Below are 10,899 nucleotides of genomic sequence, written 5' to 3'. Positions count from 1 at the left end.
ATGACTTCTAAATTTTTTTTTTTTTTTTCAAAAAGAGAACTTCTAAAATCACAACATGTTTGGTTATTTCCTCCGTAAGTGCACAGTGAACATTTTTTTTTTTTACAAAAGAAGAAAACAGTGCCTTAGTGATTTAAATAAAAAATAAAAACAGCGAGAGCTACCTTCTACAGCATGCAACACTATGAATCTGTGCGTTAGAACCACAGTGAGCCTTAGAGACGATCCTGCAATTTAAGTTTTCAACTCCCAGCGAAAGCAGGGGAAGTGGTGAGGAATGCACAGGAGACCATCGTCTGTTTTTCCTTCCATCCTTTTCAACGTGCGATTGTGTTTTCTTTCAGAAACCCAGACCTAAAATACTCTTTCCTTGGAACTATACTTTGTATTTACCTTTACAATGTAACAATTTCCGGTTTCCCCCAGAGCAACCCAAATCAGTGATTGCCAACCAAATGAGGGTAGGGAGAGCTTCATGACTGATGGATGGAATGAATCATTGGTTTCTTTCCTTCAGTTTCTTTCTTTTGACTTCCTTTTACAGCAAGTTATTATGCAGATGAAGAATGAGTTACCCAGGAGAACCTTGACTTTCAGGTTTTTAATGTATGGTTTTATTAGCAGTAGGACAGCTGATAAATGGATGAAATCCTCTTCTCCCAACGTTGGGGCAGAGAAAGGGAGATCTTCAAAAGAGGGGAGAGAACGGATGGAGAATTTGAAAGAAAAGTAGAGTGGGAGAAAGATAACGGAGGTGAACCCCTCCTTCCAATAAGAAAATAAAAAGAGAAGCCGAACGTCCATAAATAATCACCCTGTTATATGAATAGTAACCCACTGTGTTTATTCCCATCGTACATGAAATGATGTTCTTTAGTGCTATCTGCATTATTCCTGATAACAGTTTCTTGAGACCAGAGAGATACTTCTGATTTGCTTACATGGTCGTTTCTAGTCTTTGACACTAAAGGAGGTTGTGCTGGAGAATGGCAGGAGGTTTTGTCTCTCTTCTTGCCTTAGGATTCTCTCCTGTTTCACAATGGGTTAGGGAAACACCATGGTGGGGATTCCCAGGTGGCTCAGTGGTAAAGAGTCCACCTGCCAATGCAGGAGACTGGAATTCAATCCCTGGGTTGGGAAGATCCCCCGGAGGAGGACATGGCAACCCACTCCAGTATTCTTGCCTGGGAAATCCCACCGACAGAGGAGTCTGGCGGGCTATAGCCCAGGGGGTCGCAAAGAGTCTGACACAACCAACCAAGCAACCGAGCACACACATCACCACGGAGACAGTGACAGTGATCTGGCCACTGGTTAAGAAAGGGAAATTCCAGGTGGGGTTCTTTGGGCCAAAGGTAGGTTGGTTGTTATCAGTGACCACATGGAGTCCTGGGTACAGGGTTGGGGTCACTGTAGTGGGGGCGGCTTTGTAGCCAAGGGGTACTGAGTTCACTTCACTTCCCTGGGAATGGATTGGTCCTGTCCCTCTGTTCTGCCTTAAGAACCTGACACTGGCCCGGACCTCTGTTTTGAAAGGCAGGTGACGGAGACAGGAGAAGCAGCCTTCTGGGGTATGACTTCCATCACCTTTGAAGGACTGGCTTCTGTGTGTTCCCCAGAGAGCTTACAACTTCTTTCCATGGTAGGAGTAACAAATTCATGAGAAAAGCTTACAAAGTGAGATTATGCCCCAACAGTGCCTGAAAAAAATACAAGCTAGAAAAAAAGATTAGTGTTTGAAAGGCATTGGAAGAAAAAAAAACTTTTTTTGCATTCTTGATCTGAAAAAACATAATTTTGAAAGCATTGCTGAAATCAATAACAGTCACTGAATGTTGGCAAATATTACACTATCTATCTATTAAAAAAAAGACTCCTGTTTGTTCTTGCTGGTTGTCACAGAAGTCTCCATGCTTGTTTTTCATTCTCTCCAGCTCCTCCTCCCCTTCTTCCTCCTCCCTCTTCTTCCTCTCCTCCTCCTCTTCCAGCTCCTCCTTCTTTGGAAGAATGTAAATATTTGTGGTCATGTGCTTTCCCCAGTGGGATTCCTCTTGGCTTTCCTTAGCACTTCCTCAGGTGTTTACCACTGCTGTAAGTGGAGGTCCATGGGGGAATTCAGATTGAGATCCGTAACATCCAGGAAATCAATGTTGAAGATGCTGGGGCCCCCAGTAGATAGGGAGCTGAAGCTTGGGGTGGAGCTGGGCGGCGTGAGGTCCAGCCACTCCATGCTTTCCCAAGGAGATTCTGTGAAGCTTAAGGGCAGCCCACTGCTGTCCACAGAGGAGGGTGAAAACTGAGTCTGCATGGGGGACAGGGGGCCTGGCAGGATCTCGTGTGCGTTGAAGAGGTCTTCTGCAGCCTTCCCTGAGAATCCATCCATCATCCCGTCGAAAGGAGGCTCCTCACTCCCGATTTTCAGAAGGGCGGTGTCGCTCACCTTCCCCAAGGGGCTCTGGGAATTTAATAAGACTTCCAGGTGCTCGTCGCTGTCAGCACCGAAGTGATCAAAGGAGAGCTGGCCTCCTGCAGACGCTGGTTCAAAGGCTGCCGAGGACTTGGGGAGGGCACCAGTGGGGCTTCGAGAAGACCCGGGGATCTTTGGGACTCTGTGAAGACATGAATGATCCTCTCTGGCGTCAGCGGGCATTTCTGTTGGTGAAACACAACGGGAATTGTTCAATCGCTTTCAATCGATCGTGATCATTCAAAGATTGATTCATTCACTTGAATGAATCTTTGGAATGAATGAATGGCTTACAGAAGGAGATGGCCATGCTTCTTGGGTCACGGCTCTTCACCCGGTCTCACCCCTAAACCACTCTGTACATTGCAAGTTCTTCCCCTGGGTCTCTCCCCAAACCCTCTCTTGCTGGAAATTCCACTCTGCGATCATCAGACGCTCAGAGCAGGTGCTTTTACCTGCTCCTTCACGGACACCTGGCTGCCCCTGAAGACACTGCAACCTCACTGTACCCTCACTGGGGGCTCTTTGCCGCCCAGCCAGAAGATGAGTCATCAGGTCCTTTCCTACCACCACTGCCCGATCGTTTCTCCTACTCCTTATCATAACTCCTCAGTGGTTTTGAAGGTCATCCTTCTCTCAAAGTCCACCCCACCCCCTAGCCCTGTCTCCTGGTCCCTCCTCATCATCCTCAAAAAACTACCCCCCGTTCACTGCCTTTCTTCCACTTCAAATCTTGCCATTCTCCGTGACGTCAGCATCCCGGAAGTGACTTGTTGTCCAGGGGGCCTCTCGGTTCCCTGACACCCCATCCCCCTCAATGCAAGTGATGCTGCCATTGCCACTCTGCTGGACACACCCTGGATCTTGTGGCCCCAAACACTGCATCCTCTGAAAGTTCAGTTTCAATCACCATTTCCAACTCCCTGTCCATCGCCTCCCACTCCTGAAGTTCGCTTCGTAAGGACACTCTGACGACAAATTCTCAGCCATTTTGAGTCACCCCAGTCTACTGACCCCATGATTTTATCACCATCCATCCGATTCTTCTGGTTTTTATTTATTTTGGCCACTACGTGAGGCATGCAGGATCTTAGTTCCCTGAAGCAGAGATGGAACCCACCTTCCCTGCAGTGGAAGCATGGCATCACAAGCGCTGGACCACCAGGCAATTTCCTGGCTTTTGCTTCTTCCCTTGTGCAGTCGGTACTCTTGATCCACCACTCTAATTACTCTCACATATATCCTCAATCCCCCTGCCCTTTCCTTCCATCACCGTACTCCCTTGGCAAAATCCCACACCTGGATGAATCTGACCGTCTGTTTTCTCCGAGTCCTTCCAGGATTGTCTGGACTTTTAAGAAAAAAATTGCACAATGAAGTTGCCCAGTTCATTTGTAAATTCACGATGTTAAGTCAGCACTTAATACTGCCTAGTAGGGGGCTTCCCAGGTGGCACTAGTGGTACAGAGCCAGCCATCTCCATTGTAAGATATGAAAGACGCAGGAGATGTACCAGACACAGGTTGAATCCCTAGGTTGGGAAGGTCCGCTGGAGGAGCCTGGCGGGCTACAATCCATAGGTTTGCAGTCAGACACGACTGAAGCGACTTAGCACGCATGCACTAAGGCACAGAGAGAGGGTGATCCTACTGTTGTTTCTTGTGATCGACTCATCACTGTTCTTCTTTCCTGGACTTTCCCAGGCTCCACTCCCACATCCTGTTTGCAGACCTTGCCACATACTTCATTAAAAACATAAGGGTGTCTTCACTGCTATATTTAAACTGGATAATCAACAAGGACCTACTGTGTAGCACAGGGAACTCTGATCAGTGTTATCATGTGGCAGCCAGGATGGGAGGGGAATTTGGGGGAGAATGGATACGTGTATATCCATGGCTGAGTCCCTTTGCTGTTCACCTGAAACTTTCACAATGTTGTTAATCGGCTATACCCCAATACAAAATAAAAAGTTTAAATACAAAATATAATGGTGTCTGATAGGAACCTGCTCATCTTTCCATCATGAAACTTAACAATGATACAGACACCTGTGCCCATGTTTTTCTTCTTCCCTCTTGTTACAAGGGAGGAACTGCCTGTTTCCTTGCATGATGCCCATCTCTCTTGCCAGACAGCAAACCCCCTAAAGGTGGAGGCTTTGCCTGGTTCAGCGATGGACCTAGTTCTCTGAAACTTTCAATGCTGTCACTTAAGCGCTCAGCATTGAAGAATTGATGCTTTCGAACTATGGTGTTGGAGAAGAGTCTTGAGAGCCCCCTGGACAGCAAGGAGAGCAAACCAATCCTAAAGGAAATCAACTCTGAATACTCATTGGAAGGACTGATGCCGAAGCTCTAGTACTTCAGCCACCTGATGCAAAGAGCTGACTCACTGGAAAAGACCTTGATGCTTTGAAAGATTGAAGGTAGGAAGAGAAGGGAATGAGAGAGGATGAGATGACTGGATGGCATCACTGACTCTATGGTCATGAGTTTGAGCAAACTCAGGGAGATAGTGAAGGACAAGGAAGCCTGGTGTGCTGTAGTCCATGGAGTGGCAAAGAGTTGGACTTAAGGACTGAAAAACAGCAACAACTTAGGGGCTCCAATATGGAGTCTTTTCTCTTTATCCACACATTCTCCTCACATGATCATAGTTACTTGTGTGCTTTAAAATTTTAGGCACAACTATGTAACTGTTTAAAAAGAAGTAAATGAATGACTTAAAAGGAGGCAAAAAAGAACACACTGATCACTGTCACTGCTTGAATGACGTGTGAACATGAAGGGCCCATTGGTGGGAGATTCATTTTGAGTAGACTTGCTTTACCTGCTTCCTTCTTCTCATAATAAGAAGAGAGGGACATTGGGATTAGAACAGTAGGGGGAAATGGTTTAGCAGGAAAAACACTTAGGAAAACAAGGACCAAGCTGAAAGATGAAAATTGTTGAAACAATTGCTGAAAAGTTTTCTGAGGACAATGGGACAAAGGTGATGAGGGGTCACTCTCTAGGACTTCTTTTATCTGCTCCAAACCTGGACAGGAGGCTCAGAGGCAGGGACGCTCCACCCCGACATGGCTCTTTAGTCCAACTCACAATGAGCCTCTGACCTTGGCCCTGAGCATCCACACCCTAGAGTGCACACAGGGGCAGAGCATCCTGATATCTTACCTCCACTTTCAATGAGGACATCCAGGAGTTCGTCCATCTGCTGGCTCCGGGTCATTTGCTGTTGCCAATTAACCAAAGGAGAACAGAGAAATTAAAATGTAGCGACTACTCCTGTAGGAAATCATCGGAAGCAGTATGACAGGTTTTTAAATTTGGTTTGGTTAGCAGTGTTGTTGTTGTTGTTTTAATTGTGGTAAACTACAAACAAAATAAAAATTTACCATCTTAACCATTTCAGAGGACAGAGTGAAAATCCATTAAGTTCATTCACATGGTTGTGCCGCTGGCACCACCGTTCAGCTCTGGAACTTTTTCATCTTGCAAAACTGCAACCCTGACCCCACTGAATACTACTCCCCACCCCCTCCTCCCTACAGCTCCTGGACACCGCTGTTCTGTTCTCTGTTGCTGTGGATTTGATGATTCTAGGTATCTCACATAAGTGGACTGATACAGTATCTTTGGGGCTTTCCTAGTAGCTCAGTTGGTAAAGAATCCGCCTGCAATGCAGGACACCCCGGTTTGATTCCTGGGTTGGGAAGATCCGCTGGAGAAGGGATAGGCTACCCACTCCAGTATTCTGGCCTGGGAAATTCCATGGACTGTATAGACCATGACGGGGTCGCAAAGAGTCAGACACGACTGAGACACTTTCACTTTCACAGTGTCTTTCCCTTTATGGCTGGCTTATTTAGCTTAGTACAATGTCTTCAAGGTTTTGCAGCAGGGGTCAGAATCTCCTTCCTTATTAATTCTGAGTAATACTCATTGTGGGGCTTCCCAGGTGGCCCTAGTGATAAAGAGCCCACCTGGCAATGCAGAAGACTATAAGAGACTTGAGTTCAATCCCTGGATGGGGAAGGTACCCTGGAGGAGGGCATGGCAACCCACTCTAGTGTTCATGCCTGGAGAATCCCATGGACAGAGGAGGCTGACGGGGTATAGTCTATGAGGTTTCACAGAGTCAGACATGACTGAAGCAACTTAGCATGCAGGCACAATATTCATTGTATGTATAGAATACGTATTTCATTTATCCATTCATCCTTCAATGAACACTTGGGTTGGTTCCACCGTTTGGCCTTCATGAATACGGACGTTAACTGGCTAAAGGTTTTGGTAGCATGCATTTTTGGACAGGAAAACTACTAAATAAAACAATCTGACACAACAAGAGAAGGGGGGAAAGGAGGCAGAATGATCCCTAGCCCAAAGTCATTCAGAGCAGATTCAGTTGTTTGAGAAGTTTCCATTCCAGGAGATGGGCACCTTAATATATAAATAGTATGGCCATTTTTATCACTTTGAAGTGACTTGGCTAGGACACAAAATAAGCCTCAACAATCAAGCATCTTTTCTGATCACAACGTCATGTAACTAGAAATTAATTAGAGAAAAAGCAATGGAAAAAAATGCTTACGTGGAGGCTAAACAACATGCTACTAAAACATGAATTGGTCAGTGATGAAATCAAAGAGGAAATTAAAAGATACCCAGAGACAAAGAAAAGTTGGACTATAAAGAAAGCTGAGCACTGAAGAATTGATGCTTTTGAACTGTGGTGCTGGAGAAGACTCTTGAGAGTCCCTTGGACAGCAAGGAGATCCAACCAGTTCATCCTAAAGGAAATCAGTCCTGAATATTCATTGGAAGGACTGATGCTGAAGCTGAAATTCTAATACTTTAGCCACCTGATGAAAAGAACTAACTCATTGGAAAAAACCTTGATGCTGGAAGGATTGAAGGCGGAAGGAAAAGAGGGCAACACAGGATGACATGGTTGGATGGCATCACCGACTTGATGGACATGAATTTGAACAGGCTCTGGGAGTTGGTGATGGACAGGGAAGCCTGGCATGTTGCAGTCTGTGGGGTTGAAAAGAGTCAGACATGACTGAGAGACTGAACTGAACGGAGAGACAAATGTCAATAAAAACACAAGCATGCAAAATCTATGGGATGGAGTGAAAACAGTTCTTAAGAGGTAGTTCATAGGGATACCAAAATTCCTCAATAAAATAAGAAGAATCTCAAATGAACAACCTAACCTATCATCTAGAACTGTTAGAGGGACTTCCCTGGTGGTCCAGTGGTTAAGACTCTGCACTCCCAATACAGAGGTCCTATCCCCGGTTGGGGAATCAGATCTCTTATGCCATGCAGTGTGGCCAAAAAAAAAAAAAAAAAAAAAAGCAACTAATGAAGGGGGCTGGGAAAAAAAAAAAACAATTAGAAAAAGAGCAAACAAAACCTAAACTCAGCAGAAGGAAGGACGTTAAAGAGCAGAGAGGAATTACATAAGATAGAGATGAAATAACAATAGAAAAAAAAATCAATAAATCCAAGAGCTGGTTCTTTCAAACAGTGAACAAAATCGACAAACCTTTGGCTCACCAAGAAGAAAAGACCCAAGTAAAGAAAATAAGAAATGAAGTGACTTGGATCTGCCTCCCGTTTGGCTGCTGAGGACGTGGCTCCCGTTCCTCTGGTTCCCCATTGCACTTACAGTGAACACACCTTCCCCTCTGGCTCATCTGAGTTAAGTGAGCTCTGTCTGTGGAAGTCCACTTTGCCTGGCCTTCTTCTTTTCTTTTGAAACCACAAAGGATCCATTTGGTGTTTACAGATACCAGGGGATGGGAATGAGGAGGACAAAGGCATACACGGATCTCAGTCCCTGGGATCACTGAGTTTTGAAGCTAGGAAGAACCTTAGAAATGGCTGCCCCAGCAATTACTCTCTCGTGGTTAATATTTGAGTACGTATCTTGTGTCAAGACAATGTGATCAATGCTATGTCATCTAGAACCCTTATCCAGTAGATAGCGTCTTCATTTCACAGAAGAGAAGTCGAATTCTTGACCAGCGTTTGTGGCAGTGGCAGCTGGCACCGAGTCTGGACATTTGGGCGCTAAGTCAACCTCCTCTCTCTGCCTCACACGGCGTCTCTACACACACCACGCTTCTTCACAGTGAGCATCTGGACAGTCTGCTTGTTCCGGCGGGGGAGGCCGCAGAACCTACACGCATGAAGCCGCATCATATAACACAACATGCAGTGAGTCAGCCTGCTCTTCCAGGAAGATCAAATCGTGTGCTTACCTGCTTCACCGCATCTTCGTAGGATGGTGGCTGGGTTATTTCTGAAACTGCAGAAGTGGACTTGGAAAAAGTTGGGGATGGAATTGGAAACTTTGGCCCTGCCTTATCAGAAGAGTGCAGACCCGCCATCTGCGTGAGTAAAATTCAGAGAAAGACGATCAATCCATGCGTCAGACATTGTATATAGCTCCTGTTCTAGAAACTATAGACTCAACTGTAGGAAAAATGGATTAAAGGGAAAAAAGATCTGGGGCTTAAATACATATCACAGATATGTTACAGATGTATATCAGCGACAGGACACATCACTGTGGACGCGATGCTGGAGGCATCTCAGGATGGGAGCCTCAGAAATTCATTCCCCTCCTCTAAGGTGCGCCCTGACTGTTGGGAGAAAGTGAGATGAGAAAAGAAAATGAAGAAGTGTCTGTCCAGTCCAACACAAAGAGCTCCATCATCCCAGGCATTTCCAGAGTAATTTATCTCCAGCCTGTGTTGTTCCTAAGTGAAAGCATTAGTTGCTCAATCATATCCAACTCTTTGCACCCCATGGACTGTTGCCCTCCAGGCTCTTCCGTCCGTGGGATTTCCCAGACAAGAATACTGGAGTGGGTAGCCATTCCCTTCTCCAGGGGATCTTGCTAAACTAGGGATCGAACCCAGGTCTCTCGCACTGACAGCAGATTCTTCACCACCTGAGCCGCCAGGGAAGCCCGTTTCATTCCCAAGTGAGTGTATATGCAGATGCTGCTGGTGTGTCTCTCCATAAGCCAGCGCTGTGTGCCGTGTGCTCTGCGGGGGTACCCGGGACATCACAGAGTCTCCATCCCCAAGTGATGTCCTGCCTGTCGCACGCAGCACCCTCGTGTCATGGTCAATTCATGTCTGCCACCTTCTTTTTTTTTTTTAAGACTAATTTTATTTTTTTTTTGAACTTTTAATTTTGTATTGGGGTATATATAGCTCATTAACAGACAATGCTGTGATAGTTTCAGGTGAAGAGTGAAGGAACTCAGCCATACATACACATGCATCCATTCTCTCCCAAGCCCCCTTCCCATCCAGGCTGCTACCTAAAAGGCTGCCTCCTTTTTGACCACCTTCCCACTGCTCCTTGCATTCCCCGTATCCTGCGTCTTTTACCTCTCTGATTCTCCCGCCTGCTGACATGTGTCATCTCCTCCCTTCTACACGGCGACTCCAACTTTCTGCACCTTTCCATTCACTTCCAAGGATCCGCTATTTCTCTCATTCTCCACATTTCCACCCCCCACCCCCCACCATGCTCCCTGACTCCTATCTTCCACTCCACTGAACTTGGTCTGTTCACCACACTCTTTTGCAAACCTGCCAAGGCCATTTTACTTGTCATAATTTCTGGGATGAACCCAGGAAATGATGTCTTGGAATCCTCTCACTTATATCCGTATATCCATTTCTGTCCTTTTCAAGTAGACTTGTTTCTATCCAAAATGTCATTTCTTTCTGTTTGAACCTCAGCGCGGGGAGGAGAGGGGCCACAGGGAGAGACGAGGCCAAGCTGGCTTCCAGCTTACACCTGTCTCCAGGTGCCTACCTTTTGCTGTACACCTGGGCTTTTGGGAGAAGGTTTGCCCCCAGCACCGTGACTGCTGTCTGCCGCAGCTCCAGAGAAGGGGGGGTGAAGGTTGGGAGGCTGGGGAGAGAAGCTGGGAGGGTGGCCCTCGTGTGCCCCTGAGTTCTGTGGAGAGGAAGAAGGACAAATGAAACGGCTGATCCCTGCCCTGGTGTCTTGTCTTTCCAAAACCCCCTAAATTCCATCAGCAAGGTCTCAGATCCAGCTTTGGACATTTCACCTCCTGCTCACAAACTTCCCATGGTTTCCACACATCTACAATGGAGGGTCTCCACATCTAACCAGGGTGAGTCTTCAAAATGCTCCACAGTCAGGCATTGTTCTTTTCCCTCTGACAGCTTCCGTGTGTGCATGTTCAGTCGCTTCAGTCAGGCCTGATTCTTTATGACCCTATGGACTGTGGCCCACCAGACTCCTCTGTGCATGGGATTCTCCAGACAAGAATACTTAAGTGGGTTCCCATGGCCTTCTCCAGGAGATCTTTCCAACCCAGGGATCAAACCCATGTCTCCTGTATTATAGGTGGATTCTTTACCACTG

General features: G+C 46.3%; 1 protein-coding gene across 4 annotated transcripts in view; it reads right to left on the bottom strand.

The window, feature by feature from the left end:
* MYOCD (myocardin) overlaps positions 592 to 10,899 on the bottom strand; it is an 84,140-nt gene continuing 73,832 nt past the window's right edge. For 3 of the 4 annotated variants that reach the window (XM_005693583.3, XM_005693584.3, XM_005693586.3), the window contains 4 exons: positions 10,321 to 10,464; positions 8,745 to 8,873; positions 5,644 to 5,701; positions 592 to 2,652 (listed from right to left, as the gene is read on the bottom strand). In XM_005693583.3, the coding sequence (XP_005693640.1) occupies positions 2,081 to 2,652; positions 5,644 to 5,701; positions 8,745 to 8,873; positions 10,321 to 10,464 (903 nt within the window). In that variant the 3' untranslated portion in view covers positions 592 to 2,080. Of the gene's footprint in view, positions 2,653 to 5,643; positions 5,702 to 7,878; positions 8,663 to 8,744; positions 8,874 to 10,320; positions 10,465 to 10,899 lie in introns of those variants that run through there. The other variant, XM_018064674.1, reaches the window with a different exon arrangement.

Source organism: Capra hircus, chromosome 19 (genome assembly GCF_001704415.2).
Source record: "Capra hircus breed San Clemente chromosome 19, ASM170441v1, whole genome shotgun sequence".
In the NCBI taxonomy this organism is placed as follows: Eukaryota; Metazoa; Chordata; class Mammalia; order Artiodactyla; family Bovidae; genus Capra; species Capra hircus.
Note: the sequence above shows the minus strand (reverse complement) of the source record. Positions and strands in the feature narration are given on the sequence as shown.